The following is an 18,259-nucleotide window of genomic DNA, read 5'->3' as shown; positions in this document are numbered from 1 at the left end:
CTCTGGCAACCCACCTTTTGTGGCCCATTATTTTCTACCTGCTTCATTTATGTGACACTGTAATATTGTTCCTGTCACTTCGGGCTTGATACTATCATGCTCTCTCTTTTTATTTCATTGAAGTATTCTAATCTACATCTCTTATTCTTCCAAGGAGTATTTGTGCCTTTTAAGAAAATCTAATTAATAGATTCATTTGTGTTCATGACAGTGTCCTAAATGACCCTTTTACAAGTAGCACATAGCTATTAACAGAGGTCTTTGGAGAATACTCACTAAGAGCCAGTAATGAATGCTGTCACAGTACACTTCTGGGCAGAAATCCTGGGTTATCTAAAAGAGAATGATCCCAGAGTAAATGTATTTGCACAAAGATTATGTTGTGAACACATAATCTATATCTACAAATAGTATGTTGTGAACATAAAGCTGCGATTACACATAAGGTCAAATAAAACACAGGTGTGACTGCTAACACACCTGTCTGCAGGTGATGCTAGGGCCTCCACTCCATATACCCTGTTGTGGACAATTAGATCTGCTGTGCCAGACCACCCAGCTGATAGAAAGTCTCTGTTGACTTGAGTACAATCCCTCTAACCCGCTTGTCTCTGTCTCTGTGGCTCAAGAGGACCAGATCCTCGAGGACTTCCTGGGAAATCCAGAGCCATGGAGACTAGGAACAAGCAGGAAAGCCAGTTTAAGAAAGGGACACTTCTGCTGGCTACTGGTTGTGGAACACCAGATCTAATATGTTCATGAGATGGAGTTCCAGGAGGACAGCTACATCTGCAGCAGGCAGGTCAAGAAGTGTGGCCTTTCCAGGTAAGGGTACTACTAGAAACTACTTTGTCATGCAGAGAAAGCCTGAATGCTTTTAAGCACACAGAATTTGTCATTGTAAATTGCAGGGAGATGTTCTCCTAGGATCCTGAGACATGGGAAGCGGGTATACAGGAATCTATTTACTGGTACATGTTTCTTTCCTTTCTCTGCCTACGTCAAGGTCTACTTTACCTTCCAGATTGGGTGTTTCGAATACTTTAATATAGATACTTGAATGCCTGGAAATTACTCCATATGAGACTGTACACATTTGATTTTGGAGAGAACTCTCACTACAGATTGTGATTACCATGTGCAAGGTCACCCTTAAATATAAATGAGGTATATTCTAAGGTATCTCACATCAGATTAAATTTTTCTTATTAACACAAGGTGAATTGAGTACAAACACACAAAAATTACATCATTTACTCAAAGAGCAATGTAATAGTGTGACTACAAGTTAATGATTTGAGCTTAATAATTTTACACCTAACTTAGTGTCCCTTAAAAATTCAGTTATTCACCAGACTTGCTCTAGTTGCCTTTAACAGTTTTTCAAGTGTTAAATTCCTTTTGAAAGTCACTATTTGCCTTCATAAGTCACAGATATAAATATGTCAGTATTTGTAAAGGTATTGCAAAGATTTTCTAGCAACTTTTCATTTGAATACTACTTTAAAAGGGAAATGATATGAGTTTTTAAATTCTGTTGTTATTTTTATTTTAAAATCAATTGTTACTTTGTCATGTCATTGTGCCTAAAATGTATTATCTGCTTTACCTCATTGAGACAAATTCTGACCAGTTTTGAAAATCAACTTTCAGTCCTATCTACATTTTCTCCCAAAATTATGAACTCCTTGATTTAGCAGTTATTTTAGCAGTGTTTACACTATTCATCTTAATTTTTTTAACCTAAATTTAAACAATACTTATACCCATCAGTCAGAAATATATATTGTTGAAATTCAGTACTTCTTTTCAGGACTGGGTAGAGTATCCATTATCTTTTCTCTCCAAGCTTCATTTTCTATGTAATGTATTAAATGTTAATATATATTGTATGCCTTTTAATATTAACGCTTCTAAATATGATCATGTATACAAAATAAACTAGGTGAAACAAAACAGTGAAAATGAGCAAGACATTGTCCCTTACAGGATTACAAGGTCCATGAAGTCGCAGGTTATACCTAAAATAACTATTTATTTCATTCAAAGTTGTCTTGCTAACACTATTTAGGGCACTTCCTACTATGGTTTCCTGGAGTTTCTAGACAATTTTCAAGTGGGGTTCAGCTGGTTGTAAAAGCTGCCAGATTTCTTTAAGAGACTTTTGAAGAAAATATTGTAGGCTTCACTCTATGACAGATGATACTGGCCCCACAAATGATGTCTTCTCTTTGATGGGCTAACAGATTGTTGAGAGGGAGCAGTAGCTACTCAGCAGTTTGAGGAGTATGATTCATGTAACTGGATATATAGCTTAGATATATTTAAGGACAGGTGTTTTGTATCACAAAGTTTTTGCTATACAGGTTTTTTTTTTCCCTATGTCTAGTTTTAATACAATGTCCATGGATGGCATTTTGTAGGCCATTTCTAAAGCAATTCTTGTCTTCTGAAACTGGACAAGAATAGATGTCATTTGTGCCATAAATCAAATCATTTTTGATGATTGCATTTTTCTGTGTGGGTGTTTGGATATTATTTACAAATATACATTCTGCAATGTGTCATCATAGAAATAACATATCAGTCTTTCTGAATCTCAAACTACCTTCAGAATATTATTAATTAACATACTTACTACATTAAAGATTTAGTAGTCATTTGTCTCCTTAAGTTTGATTTCTTTTTCATTGTTTTAAAATGTTTAAAACATTGTTTTAAAATGTTTAAAATAAGTAAGAAAATTAATATATTTAGAAAAATAAAAAGGTTTCAAACAAAATATTTGGCTCTTATTCCACAACTAAAAAAGACCAAAACAGACCATTTACAGCTCTGTAGGCAAAGTCTCATATATAAAGTCAAACAACATGAAGGTCATTCACAAGACAAAATTATAAAGCCAAGATTAAGCATTACCATTTAATTAGCTATTGATTGTGTTTTTAAAGAAACAGATATTAAATAGTTTTAAAAATATATTCTTGTTTTGCACAGGTATCAGCACCAATCAATTAATGTTTTTCATTAGAAGTCTAGCTTCTGATCTTTTTTTTTTTAATTTTCCAAGAATTGCTTTTCTGAGGAATCAATGATTTTCAAATACATTTTCAAGTTTTACGTATGTGTGTGTATGAACATATGTTTACATACATTATTTGTATTTGTATATGCACATATTTAAAAATATCAGATTGTATGAATAAATATGTATAAATAATAGAAAGTATATGAAATAGCACCCTTTTAATATTTCCAGTTATGTTTGCATATAAAATAAAAGTATCTGTAATTGATTCTACCCAGATTCTCTGGCTCTAAACATAAGTTTTAATTTTTTGTTTCCCAACTAGAGAATATTATATTACTATGGTTAAGTGGGTAAGCAATACCAAGACAGTGGTGAGATGGTTGAACCGACCTCAGAACATATCCATCCTCACAGTCTGTGAGACCACCACTGGTGCTTGTAGCAGGGTGAGTATGATTACTTTTCTTCTATGATTGAAACAAAGTAGTTAATCCTTCCTTACACAGAGAAATCAGGAAATCTTTTGTAAAAAGTCTTTGATATTTAACTTTCACAGGAGGTTAGAAAACATCTATTCCTATTAAAAGTGTATACTTGAGTATATCATTGAGCAGTGTCAATGATAAGCAGAAGAGAACAAATTTCAGCTTTTAAAAAAATAAGTGAATTCTTGAGAGACAAAGGGTAGTCTAAGTTACATAAATGTCTTTCTCAAATGTTGAAATTTTCTCTACCTCTTGTCTTTGATTAACTTGGGATTCTACAAAATTTCTTCCTGGTCTTTTTTAAACACATTCATAATTCAGATTACCAAAACATAACCATTTCTTTATCCTACAATTAAGTAAATATAAACAAAAAAAATGAGGCTCTAGGACCAAACTGTTTTAAAAGTAAATTGTATTTCAGTTTCTAAACTCAGTTTTTATAAACTGAACAGTAAATTCAACATATGTCATTTTTAAAATTCTCAGTAGAAGAAATGGGGCAATCAGATTAAATTGTAGGTGCTATGCACATGAGAAAAAAAGGATTCCCATATTATTTAACAATAAAATTTTCAAACATCTGTTCTAGGAAAGATGAAATAAACACTGTAGATTAGCATTTCTTCGAGATACTACCACAAAAATATTACATATATATATTATATATATGCATATTTCATATATAAATGTTGCAGATATATATATATATATATATATATATATATATATATATATAGTGATTATATAAAACACCTATTTTACGATATTTTGCATTAGGAGAAACAGGGCATGCTAGGCAACTGTTTTGCCTCTGAACCACATCCCTAGCCATCTAATGGAAAAACTTTTAGACCACAGAGTAAAGAGATGGAGCCCAAGCCTAGTAAAATTGTGTTAGTTATCAGTAACAGACTTGAAAAGACATTATGAGAGAAAACATTCTAAATTGAAATTTCTCATCCAAAATTCCTAAACTTATTTACACTTGACTCTAGCACTGTTCATGGAGGAGTCATGAGTACCTAATGACTAAAGGGGTTCTATCCCTGGGATTTATGATTGGTTTAATATTAGAATATGAATATATATATATATATATATTATACATATGACAAGATGAAAAAGAAAAAAAATAGTTAAGTATTTCAGTAGATGGAGAAAAAGAAATTTATAAAATTCAGTATCCATTCATGGTAGGTAATTTTCAACATAACTAAGTAGAAGTAAAAATCCCCAATCTGACAAAAATGATAATCTATTCATGAAATAGCTCTCATTCAATAGGGTAAACACCATATTCACATAAAGATCAGCAATAAATCAAGGATATACATTCTCACTTATATTTATATAAACATTATTAGAAGCTCTAGTCAAAGTATCTCAGGAAGATATAAATATTATAATGTTAGAAAAGAAGGAAGTGAAATTGTCTTTATTTCCAGATGACACTTTTGTGTATATAAAAAGTACGATGTGCAAATAACCTAGAACAAAAGAACACAGTTTGTAAGGTTAGTTCACCAATGCAAATTTTTGTTCAAATGCAAGTTTTATGTGTGTATGTGTGTGTTGCAGATTCTAATTTTCATAGGAAACATTGACTAAACTATTTAGGGGTAAAGAATGCAATGCCTCCAAATTGCTATAAATTGTTTATTTTAAAAGTATAGTTCTAATTTTTTTATTGGTTTTGAAAATGTATGCTTCTATCTTCTTCAATGCTTTAGAAACTTGAAAAAGAGGCAATAATGATAAATGATTGAAAATTATAAACAAGGGGTGATTATGTCTAATGGTATAAAGAATTTAAACTAGTCTCGTAAATTGTCTAAATTTACACCTGTTATGAAAAATAATTCAGAACATACAAGATATATTTCTCTATACTAATAATATTAAGAAGGAAATATGCTAAAATACCACGAAAGCCTTAAAACATTAAATATGTAAGTATAAATTTGACAAATACTCTGAAAAATTTCAATATTGAATACTACAACATTGCTGAAAGGCATTTAAAAAGACTTAAATAAATGAAAACTAGTCCATGTTCTGTACTTGAAAGGCTTAATCTTGTTCACATGTCAGTTCTACACAAATTAAGCTGTAATTGCAATATAATATGAAATAAAGTCTCCTTGGACCCTTTTTTGTAGAAACACATAAGCTTTTAAAAAATTATGTGGAAATGAACAGATTTGAACAAGCCCAAACTATCTTATAAAAGAAGTTGAAGAGTTCATACTTCCTGAGTTTGAGGATAATTACAAAGCTACCCAAACCTTGAGATGGTAGGAGAGGTACAGGGACATACAAATAGATCACATAGTTTATAGAAATTAGGCCTATATTTGTATGATTAATTGATTTTCAACATAGATACACTGTAACATTTAATGGAGTAAAAAACATGGTATTGGAACAATTGGCATCCAAATAGGAAAACATGATGTTTCACCTCTGTTTTATATCATAATTCTAGTCTTTTTGAGATAAATCATGAAGTGTACTATTGGCAGTCTTCTGAAGGAAAATACAGAATATAACTTCACTGTGTTGAACAGACAAACTATCAATAATCCTAAAAACAGTAACACATGGGACCTCATCAATATTAGAAATTTCTAGACACCATTAAGGAAACTGATAAACTGTAGACTGAGGGAAAATATTTTGCAAAATGTGTATCTGACCAATAAAAATGAAAATCCAAATAATATGTCAAAGCATGTGAACAGAAATTACAAGGAAGATGATAAATAAAGTTTTTCAGCAACAGACTATAGTATGGAAATGCAGATTAACATTATAATAGGATAACACTACATATCATTAACACTACTAAATTGAAACAACCATGAAAAGTTTAGCAACATTATCTGTTGATGAATTTTAATTCTTTTTAGGTGGGAGTGTAAACTGATATGCTTACTTTAAAAAAATGACTTTCAGTTTCAAATGAAGTTAAACATATGCAAATATCATTGTTTACATATAAATACACATGTACATATATGTATGTATACATATAAAGGAATGAAAATACTTGGTAATTCCACTTAGAACTATTTACCCAAGGAATAAAACAGGTGTCTATCAAAGGATTTGTAAAGGTCTAAATAAAATTAAACCTTTACTCACAATAGATAAAAACTGGTGACTCTGTGTATTAAGAGGGAATGGATTTTAAAAATTAAGGCCTATCCATATGAGAGAATTCTGATAAATTTAAGAAGAAATAGCAAGGGAATGTTGGTAGACCCAACAATGAATGAATCTCAAAAGCATATGATATGAGGAAAACCTCACCCCAGCAAGCACATAATGTGTGTGTGATGCACGATCTTAATTTTCTGAGTTACTGAAACAAACAAAACTTATCTATGGGGAGAGTGATTGCCATTTTGGAACCTCTGGGAAGGAGTATGAAGAAAGTTAAGAGGAAACATAAAGACCTTTATCTATGGGATATAAATCAATTCACCCAAACTCATCACATTATGAGCTTCAGATTTGTGTATTTCATTATATGTAAACATTTATAAAACATACTTTTAAAATAGTATATAAAAGAGAGAAATATAAAAATAAAAAATTTAGAATGGAATGATGAGCTTAGATGTAGATATGAAGTAGGAGAATCAACCATTTACTAATTGGGTTTGACTAACACTTGTCACATTAGGCTTGTTAGATAATTTATCTCAGTCATCCTCATTTGTCCTATTATATTATGGACTGAGTAGACTTTCTCCATATATTTAATACAGTGTCCTATATGGTTTCGTAGTCAACAGATCATTAAGTAATTTAAAAATTGGCCTACATATATTCCATTTAATCAGAGAAAGACTGTTAACTTCTTTATATAAGGATGATCTGAATTCTTTTTTTGAGTATAGATAACAGCAACAATTGAAAAAGAAAAAATAGTGCAATGAATCTGACACAACTTTCCTAGGTATAAATATGAACATACCACAGTGAATCTCACCATTGTGTACATCCATTTTTTTAAAAAAATAACTATGAGTTAATGGCAGAAAGATCAAGAGGACCAGGGGGTAGGGAGAGGAAAGAAGAAGGAGAGGTATTGGGATATGAATTAGAGCAAGATATATTCCATAAATGGATTCTATTATTACACATGACTAAAAAGAACCAATAAAAAAAGATTGGGCACAGAGTATCAGGATTGAAAGAGTACTTAAAGATTATATGTCTTCCAAATTTGGAAGAAACAGGATTTCAAATGGGTGAAGTCTAAGAATATTTTTTTGGTGAAATTTGTGATGGAATATTTTAGACTGTCTGAATGGTATTTCCCAATGACTTTGTGTAGGGGTCATTGGCAAATACCATTTTTGTTTGTTTGTTGTATTTTTTAATTTTTTAAAAAATGTTGTTATATATGACAACAGAATGCATTACAATTTATATTAAACATGTAAAAAAGAATAAATTAAAATGTTATAATAAGAAAATAGCGGAGTTCTATCACATCATTCATTTAATACCTTCTTAATATTGTATTTTAATTCTATGTCTTGTTCAGAGTTAAAAAGTTTTAATTTGCAGTTAATTGAAATAGCAAAACAAACAAAAAAAAATAGTAGCACATGAAGTTTTGGGCTCTGTCTGGTTTTAAGAAAACTTAGTGGTAGTAGTGAGCAGCCTTGTCACTATTTTATGCATGTGTTCTCTCTCTAGGTCTGAATTATAGCAGACCTAGAATGGCTATTGCTGAATTAAAAATAGGAAATAAAAGAATAATTTATGCAGATGTTTTCATGGTATCTGCATGTGGTGAAGATGCACATGCAGGTATCATGCCCCAAAAGATAAAGTGATCAGTTATAAAGCAATAATTATATGGGTTTAGAAAAGAAAAATGATAGAAAAATTGTAAATAAATTACTATGAAAAATTTGAAATGAGGAGAACCTCTAATATTTTATAGTTTTGTTAATTTGAACACTTTTATTATAGAATCATTTCTTTCAAAAAAACCCACAAGCTATTTCATGTCACAACACATAAACATTACTAAAACATTTCACCTACACATATTTAAGATGTGGTATATTCGTATATGTACATATATGTACATTTCATTGAGGTGAAATTAGTCAATTTTTTCTTCTTGCAATATGATTTGGGTTCAGACGATTTGCAAATATGTTTTAAAGAAATCTACAATTTTGGCATTTCAAATGTTTGATGGTTTTCTTAAGACTGAAATACTACTAATATGAAAAATTGCAATGATTAAGAGTAAATTGAATATTGAAACAAGGTCCATTTTTAAATTTTATTCCTGGCTATTTGCCTAGTTTCATGGAGGACTTAATAATTTTGTTTCCTGATGATGCCTAGAGGTGAAAAGAGACAGAGTCTGCTGGTTCAAAATAGTTTGAATGAGGTAATCAAACATAGCTGGAAAATGATCTTCTATCCCTGGTGACATACTTCTGGGCATGCTAAATAACTTTACCAAAAAAAACTTTATAATTAAATTATCATTTAATCCCAATTCACTACTTTTCATTCATTTTAAATCAATAATAGCAATGGTATCTCTCTTAATGTGTCACTACTTGAATGGAGGATGAAGGAGTCTGAAGATAACAGTATAAAAAATGGTAAATTGTATATGCTTGTTTTGGTCTTAGATACTTCATGCAATCAATTGTTTTGTTTCAGAAATATGAGATGACATCAGACACCTGGCTCTCTAAACAGGTATAGTATATGTGTTCTTACTCTAGAAAGTTATTTCAGTAATATTACTTTAAGGCTTTGATAGTTTAGACAAAATCATTCCTTCCCATTAAGGTATTTACAATTTGGGCTTTCTATGACATCATTTGCAAATAAAGGTTATTTCTGTTTTATATGGAATATAGATTACAGAATAACTACTAGGACCCAATTTCAGGATCACTCATGTAAGTAAACATTTGTGTAGATGAAGGAAAAAATGTTGCAATCCATCAAAACTAGAAACTATCTGCATTATTCAAATTGCCCAGAAAATTATCCAAACCTCCATATAAATTGGTCATCTGGATATTATTCAGATGAACACATTTTTTTTCTTTAGATGTATCCCAGCTCTCTGTGCTATTGTGTGACAGAAATGAGCCTAGAGTTGAGATAAGTACAATAGAGTGAAAACCACATTTCTCCACAACCTAGTCTCATACTGGACAATTCAGTAGGAAGCACAAATAGGCTATCCAGATACTGTCTGATCCATTTCATTGCTGACTCCATCATTGCTTTTTAAAAGAGAAACGTTATGCTTTATTTAGTTGGGATGGTTTAGGTTTGGTTCTTCACAGTCATCCTTAATTTTATATTCTCTTCTGGGTGTCATTCACATCTGTGATTTCAATTACCTCCATATATTGAAACCTACAAATTTACAGCCCCAGGCACTTCTGAGAGTTCTGACACATCCACATTCATCTTAGAATTTCCTCCTAAATCTGTAAAACAGAACTACATATTCCCCCAATCCAAACTGAACACATTTTTCTTCTATGTAGATGTTATTTCTTTTATCACAGGAATAAAAGCATCATTATCCATCTAGTGATTAAAAAGATTAGCTAGTTAATCATCAAGTTTCACACTTTCAATTATCTATCAAGTCAATTGACTTTTATCCAGTTCATAAACATTTCCCAGGTTCAAATGACAAGTACCACAATCCTTTCTTATTAGCAAAACCTCAACCCTTCAGGCACCTGCCAATCTCTTCACACTACGGTTTGGCTAAGCAACATTTTTTGAAGTATGCATTTGATTGATATAACCAACATATTCCCATTATCCTCATATTCCCATTCCTACAACTCAAAACAACTTTTATCTTCTCTTTCTGTACTTCAGATAATGACCAACATCCTTTGATAGTCCACAATGGATTACACTGGAAGTTGTTCACACTCTGTCTCATATCATTTTTATAACCATTTTCTATCCAAGATACATTAGCCCTCATAAACCAAGGCCCTTTTGCATATGCCATTCCTTGTAAACAGAATTCTTTCAACTCCCTTTTCTTCTGTGAAGTCTATTCATTTTCAAACCTCAGCTTAATATATCTATTTACCTTCCCCAATCACCCTAGTCAAATTACATCTCCCTGCATGTATTATCCTAAAGTGTAGACTTTATATAACACATACATTATTTTTGTGATTTTTGTATTAAGATTCAGAGGCATGAAGGATGTTTATTTTTTTGCTCTTCTTTGTAATCCCAATGTCAAACATGGGTTCTAGTATATAAGAAGTACTCCACAAATATTTGTTGAATGGATTAAAAAACATAAAAGGATTGTTATTAAGTTAAACCCATGCTTGCTTGAAGTATAGATTTATGAAAATAGAGATATATATGTGTATGTACATATATATATTTTTTTAAATTTATATTCTGCATATATCTGTCTACATGCACAAATATCAGTTAATTCAAACAGTTTTACCCTAGTCAATGTGCAAGATAAATTTGGATAAAACCTTGATTTTGCAGACAATAATGGACTCTCAATTAAATTCAATATAGAAAATATAAACAATGAAAAATTGAACTTAATGGAAATTGATGTACTCTGAGTGGTCTTGCTTTATGTGAATCTATTCTGTCATTTTTAATGTCATTGACATTCAAAGTAGTTTAGCAGACATCAACATATTTAAACTCAAAATTCCAAGTTTGTGAATGGTTAATAGAAACTTTTTTTTTAAAAGAAAAGCATCCAGCTGTTAATTATTCAGAACAAAATACAGTTTGCAGTTTACCCCAGCTTATTTATTTTTCCTTCAGAAGTTCTAAGGGATTTTTGTTGAGTGATTAGAATCACATGAGATTGAAGGGATAAGCATGGTTAGAAGTAATGAGAGGAAGCAAATTTCTAAGATGACCAGAAATTTAATAGAGTTGTATGCTCACTTTCTAGATAGTAGGAAGGGCAGAGACAAATAGACATGGTTGGCCTGGTCTTTAAGGGACTTTCAGTTAAGATGACTGGTATGCAATATATTGGGTCAAGTTAACAAGTTCAATGACCTAAGTTCAGTGCCATGTGTATCAGAAACCCTGACTTCCTTAGGGTCATAAAAGTCAACAATAAGATTGGCTCCCCTTGTACACAGTTGGATGTTTCCAGTCAGATACTGGCTGGTGGTAAAATTTTGAAGACTAGCAAACATTTCAGGTAGAACCCTTCATCTGTTCTTTTTCTGAACTACTTTGAAGGCACCAAAATGGAAGAGGAGGTGATGTTAGTGAGAAAATGCTGAGTATCTCTCACCAAACAATGACTATTTATCTGTTGAATGAAGCTCAGCTTATGAGAGAATGTTGAGTAAGTTCAACATACTGTAGGAAGTGTGGTTAGATAGAGTGATATTTGTGTAAAACAAACATTTTTGGCTATTGTGTACATGCATTCATCTATTCAACAATTATGAGTTGGGCACCTACTGTGTCCAATCCAATAGAGTTAAGCAAATCAAATTTAATTATTAATTGACTAGGAGAGTAAGCCAACAAATTAATAGACCAACAACATAGTTTACAGTGTTCATAAAGACATGAAGGAGGTAAATACAGGATATGTTTTAGAATATCTAATGAGAGATTCCTTAACTTATAGAAGTTCTATAATTAGGTAAATTTAAAAAATGGTGTGTGTCTCATGAAATTAAGTTTTTTTTTTTAAAAAGTAAAGTATGAAGTACCCCAAGAACAAAACAGAAAGTTTGTTCCACATGGAAAATTGCTCTAAAGATAGAGTGACAGGAGATGGAACAAAAAGAATTAATGACTCTATCATAGTTGAAAAATGGGGTTTACTCAGTCAAATATTTTGTCTGTATCTATCATGTGCCAGTAATGCTATTTTCCTGACATTGAATTGTATAGTATTTTAGAGTTTTCAATTTATTGTTTTTCTAAGTGTTCATGAAGTAGACTAGGAAAATATAATCAAGCACAATTTACAAGTCACTGTCCCAAATGGTGGAGATGTAGCATTGAAGGTTCCTGCCTTGTGGGGTTCACATTATAGAACAAAATTAAATAAGTACATTCATCTCTACATGCTTGCATTCATAGCAGACACATACAATTATATATATATATATATATATATATATATATATATATATATATATACACACACACACACACACACACACACATACATACACACACAAAATGCATGTTGAATGATGGTCTATTTAAAAAGTAGAAGGAAGGCAAAAGATGATAAAGAATGTCAAGTAGACTTGGATGACCTGGCTTATCTGGTTATGCTTTACATGAAATAATCAGTGGACTCCTCATTGATAAAGTGACATTGGAACAGAGACACGAAGAAGACAAGAGAGCGAGCTAGAAGAAGGTAATAAAAATTCCGAAGACTGTGGGTCAGGAGCCTGGGGAGGGAACAGCACGACAAGACGACATGATCAGAAAACATAGGGACAAGTCATCTTAAAAGGGCTGGAAAGCTATTTTTTAAATCTACAGAGTAAACTCTATCAAAGCCTTTCTTTCATACCATGTATATAACCACTCTCATTAATTTGATAGGAAGGAATTCAGTGTTCTCTCAGATGAATACATTCCCCTAACATTCTCCTGGAAGATAAAGCAATCTTTCAATGGGACTTTCATTGTTTCCTTTTCAAAAATAATTTCATTTATTCAGTATGTCTTTATAGTTTAATTAAATGCCATCAGTTAGGAATTCACAGGTGTGGCTGGGCATTTTGTTTGTGTGTTTGTGGAGAGATAATCAATGGAACAAGAAATTGGAATGAAATTATTTTCTATGGCTTCCAGTTCTGTGGCCTTTTTGTATTCATATTTTAAGTAATTTTGTGCTCATTTTCAGTATTGAATCTTCAAGTAACTAGAATTGCTGCATGAAAGAGTTCTGAAAACTATATGAACTATGTTATGAGCTTTTATATTTTTTAAAAATTTTATAAACTGATGTAGATTTTCCTGTCTTCCTTACCTATGAAGAATAAATTGCCAAACAATTTCACATGAAAGTTTTTGTGTGAATCAATTTAAAAGTGTCATGTCTGTCCACTGTGCATAAGCTTCCCCATCATTTGTACCACTCACATACCTACTGGCAATGTTACATGAGGTTCAATTTTTTAAAATACTGAATGTCAATCCCTGTTTTTTTAAATACTTGGACCATTTTTCCAAAGTAATTCTAAATCAGTAATTTATACACCATGCTTGACTTAACAGTAGTTGGTAACATAAATTTCATGTGCCATTTTGGGATTCTTATATGCATATTCTTATATGTATTTTAGAACGAGGAGCCCGTGTTTTCTAGAGACGGCAGTAAATTCTTTATGACGGTTCCTGTAAAGCAGGGGGGCCGTGGAGAATTCCATCACATAGCTATGTTCCTCATCCAGGTAAGTGCTGGCTTCTTTCTGTACCTCAACTTGATTATTATGTCCCTGAAAGTCCAATTCTTGTGGAGTTTTGAGCCTCTGTGAAGCTCTCTCATATACAACTCATAGACATTTTAAGAAAAGAACCCAGTCCATAGTCATAAATGTAAGCAGTAATCTTGCACAAAACAGTCTCAGAAGGCAATTAAATTTATTGAGTTGTACATGTGTGCTATGGACTGAGGACTTTGGAGTAGAACATTTAATCAATGAAAAGCATCCAACTTTCAAAGACCTGAGGACAATCTAGAGGAAGAATTTTATCCAACATATATTTATTACCATTTTGTACAAATAATATTTTCAAGGAGTTATAAAAATTTTAAATGTTGAAAGCAATTTCAATGTCCATCAAAATTAAACCCACCCACACAGAAAAACACAATGTAGATTAAAAAAAAACTATGTAAGATGAATTTTTATGTATTGTCAAAGATACAGGCCCTGTATAATATACTTGTGGTCTTTTTGATAAAAGTAGGGAATTTTTTTTGCTTTCCTCTAAACTTTAAAAGAATGTTAACAGGTAAGAATGTTTTGTTAATTATTTAAAAACTCAGTAAATTCACAGTTGTTTTCAATATGTAAAGATTAATATCAGTTTAATTTAATTTCCAATAACAAACATTCTTGAGGAAATAAAGCATTCTTCAAAATAAACTAAATAATCACCACAGTGTCACAGGTAGAAGTTTTATAATGATAAATATTTGTGGTTACGTTGGAATCTTTATGACAGTTTTACAAACAAGCCAGAATCATTTCATAGAAACAAAGAACAAACTAAAGAGAAGGGGGCAGCCAGGTGAGGTGGTGTAAACCTATAATCCCAGCAGCTAAGGAGGCTGAGGCAGTAGGATCATGAGTACAAAACCAGCCTCAGCAACTTATCAATAAGTCCTAAGCAACTTAGCAAGACCCTGTCTCTAAATAAAATATAAAAATGAGCTGGAGATGTGGTTCAGTGTTTAAGCATCCATGGGTTCAATCCCCAGTACCTATCCCCACCAAAAATTGAAAAGGAAAAATGTGCCAAAAACTTCCTAAGTATCTTGGCTACTTTGACATTTAAAAAACTTTTGGCTCTTGTACACATTCTAAAGTAATTTTTGCTACCTGTACATATTTAAATTGATCAGCCTAATGCTTTGAAGCCTCAATATCTTGTGTCAATGGTTCAAAATTCAAAGCTTGCCTAAGGTCTATTTTATTAAAATAATTGTCAAGGATTTTACATTAATTTTCATGAAGGCTGAAATAAATAACTGAGAACATACATGATGATGCAGATTGAACATACAGAGATGTAGATTTATTTATATATATATATATATATATATATATAATTATTAAGTTGTAAAAACTGAATATAAACTAATGTATAATGTTATCCCTTTTATGTTCTAAATAAATGTATGCATTTATTGATGAGTAACATTTTGGCAATCGAGGCAAACCATTAAACTATATCAGGCAGGTAGCATTTTAAAGTAATATTTTCATTTTTTAAAAATATGTAAACCAGAAATATCACTAGCAATTATTTTACTTAACTTTTGCTACAAGTAAACTTTTGTTATAACAAACACTAGGTAAATATCTTGGACAAAACCAAAATTCATGCTTTTCAAGTCAAATAAATAATTGTGGCATTTTGTTGAATTTTAATTTCCAGTAATTTATATTTAGCAAGCTGTGTAAATATCTAAGTAGCAAAGATCACATACAAATTATGGATACTGAAAAGACATAGCAGAGGATAGGATGAATGCACACTATGTCTTTATAGGTACAATTCCAAAAAGTAGAAAATCTGTTCAACATATCAGCAGGAAAAACGGAGTCAAGTATATTACTGGACAAATGGCAGCCTGTGGAGACTGTGGAGAGTTAGTTTACACAACTAAGCAAGAATTGCTTGTTAAGTGATGGAAAAAGAAAGAAAAACCTTCTGTGCTCAATTGAAGCAGCCTGACATGCAGTCTAATTGGTTATTTCTAAAATTTTCAGAAGAACTTCATGGAGCAGATGTGTTTGTTTTGTGTCTTTTTTATTATGGAGATTCTAGCAAAGCCTCCATAAAGGAAAAACATCTTGTTCCATTCTGGTTGCTCTTCAAGCCTATTTATGGGTTGCCACACTGAGAAATTACCATGACTACATGATTACTTATGGATATTCTGACAATTGACTAAAATTAATCTGTTTTCTTAATGAATCAGATTTTGTGCTCATGTAAATACAATTTTACCTGAGTTTACACACATACATGCATCATATTATTTTAGGAAAAAGTTTAAAACTACTTGCTTCAGCTAGTTGCAGTAGCACATGCCTATAATCCCAGAGACTCTGGAGACTTAGGCAGAAGGACTAAAGCCAGCCTCAGCAACAGGAAGGCATTAAGCAACTCAGTGAGACCCTGTCTCTAAATAAAATACAAAATAGGGCTGGGGTTGTGCCTCAGTGTTCAAGTGCCCCTGAGTTCAATCCCCAGTATACCACCCCCCCAACACAAACACAAAAAAACACTTGCTTGCTTCAATTTAATAATATCATATATAAAAAAAATGTTTTGTGAATTTTGTTAGCCTGCCTTGTTACTTTATATACACTATAAAAATTTGAAAAATTCAAAGCTGAATAAAATAAATACAATATATAAAATTGCCCACAATCTCATCATCTCACATTCTGATATCTTTAACAAATTTCTGCATATATTTCCAATTTCTTTTTATACTAAAATATGTAGTTTTCCTTTAAAGACTGCAAGCAAATCATAATTTAGGTTTGCAATATTTAAAGAATAACTTTTCTCACATCTTTTAATTGTGTTCCTAATATTTAACATTTAATATTTTCTTAAATGTGATTTTAATTTCTGTTCAGTATTCCCTCAAGTAGATGTATTATTATTCTGTATTTAAATGATCCAATTTTCTTCATTATTAAAGTGATTTCTATTTTTGATATTAGAAATAATTCAGGAATAAGCACTCTTATGCATAAACACTTTTTTTTTTCCATTTACAGTTATTCCCATGAAAATGACATTCTAGTTGTTTAAAGGCATTTGAGCAAAGCCTGTGCATGTGTAATATATTTGTTTAGGTATTGATATGTAGTGGAAACTTGATCTTGCAAAATAGCACAAAATTTGCTGTCTAAATACTAACACATACCAATGTTGATGACCTTGTACTTGTCTTCCTGCTCTTGCTGTTCTGTTGTACCCTCAACATGGGCATGCCAGAAAGTGAGAAGTGACGGGACCAGGAGGCTTTGCCCCCTCAGTCAGAAAGACCACCCCTGCACATCTTTGTGCTTGGCTGAGAGCATCCCACTTCACTCACAACATGTGTATTTAAGTGAAATCAGTACATTTTTGCAAACATTTTGCTGTCTTTTATAAAAATCAGTGACTAGATAAAAAACATTGAAGGGCAACAAACTGAGTTATTGCTCTCAACCTATTTTTATTATAGTGAGAGTTATCAGTACAAATGCAATAGTAGTTTTTTTTCCCTTTATTTACAGAAACTATCCTTGTTAAAATAATTGCAAAAAATAAAAAGATTGGATTGATGTATTTTCCTCTGGTCTTCTCCCTTTAAACATAATTGTATTTTTATATAAATTATACTATTATGTCCTGAAATTTTAAACTTAGATTTTCAATGCAAACTTTTCCCATAATGCTACTTAAAAACAAAAAACAAACAAACAAACAAACAAAAAAACCCTTTAGATTATTAGCATTTAGTTGATTGGATGCACATAATCATAATTGTTAAGTGTTTAATTGAATGGCAATTTATTGTAACTATAGATGGCACTGTACATAAAGCTTATTGAAGTTATGAATTATTTCTTTAGTATTGATAAATTAGCAGAACTGGAATTCTTTAATTAAATGTAAAATATTTCTATTCCCTTATACATGTATTTCCCAATTACTTTTATTATGAATATGTAAAGGCATGCATTGTGAGCATTTTCTTATTTTCACATATTCAATTAAAAGCAATATTTCAAAAATTTGACTTTTCTAAATTTCTATAGTGCTAAAATAACTTCTTATGAAAAATCAAGTCTATGCTACTATATGTGAAATTGTTCTTCTCCACCATTATTGACTATGTGCATATTAATTTCCACTTATGTACTTTCTTTAATGTACCTCCTGAAGTTATCACTGAGGTTAACTTTTTTTTCTTTTTCTTTTTTTT

At 31.3% G+C, this 18,259-nt stretch overlaps 1 protein-coding gene across 2 annotated transcripts in view; it reads left to right on the top strand.

The window, feature by feature from the left end:
* Positions 1 to 18,259, top strand: part of Dpp10 (dipeptidyl peptidase like 10) — a 622,276-nt gene that overhangs the window by 543,100 nt on the left and 60,917 nt on the right. For both annotated transcript variants that reach the window (XM_076865657.2, XM_076865658.2), the window contains 3 exons: positions 3,354 to 3,477; positions 9,226 to 9,264; positions 13,881 to 13,988. In XM_076865657.2, the coding sequence (XP_076721772.2) occupies positions 3,354 to 3,477; positions 9,226 to 9,264; positions 13,881 to 13,988 (271 nt within the window). The remainder of the gene's footprint in view (positions 1 to 3,353; positions 3,478 to 9,225; positions 9,265 to 13,880; positions 13,989 to 18,259) is intronic.

This window comes from Callospermophilus lateralis, chromosome 9, assembly GCF_048772815.1.
Source record: "Callospermophilus lateralis isolate mCalLat2 chromosome 9, mCalLat2.hap1, whole genome shotgun sequence".
In the NCBI taxonomy this organism is placed as follows: Eukaryota; Metazoa; Chordata; class Mammalia; order Rodentia; family Sciuridae; genus Callospermophilus; species Callospermophilus lateralis.
The sequence above is the reverse complement of the archived record's forward strand: the minus strand, read 5'-3'. Positions and strand labels throughout refer to the sequence as shown.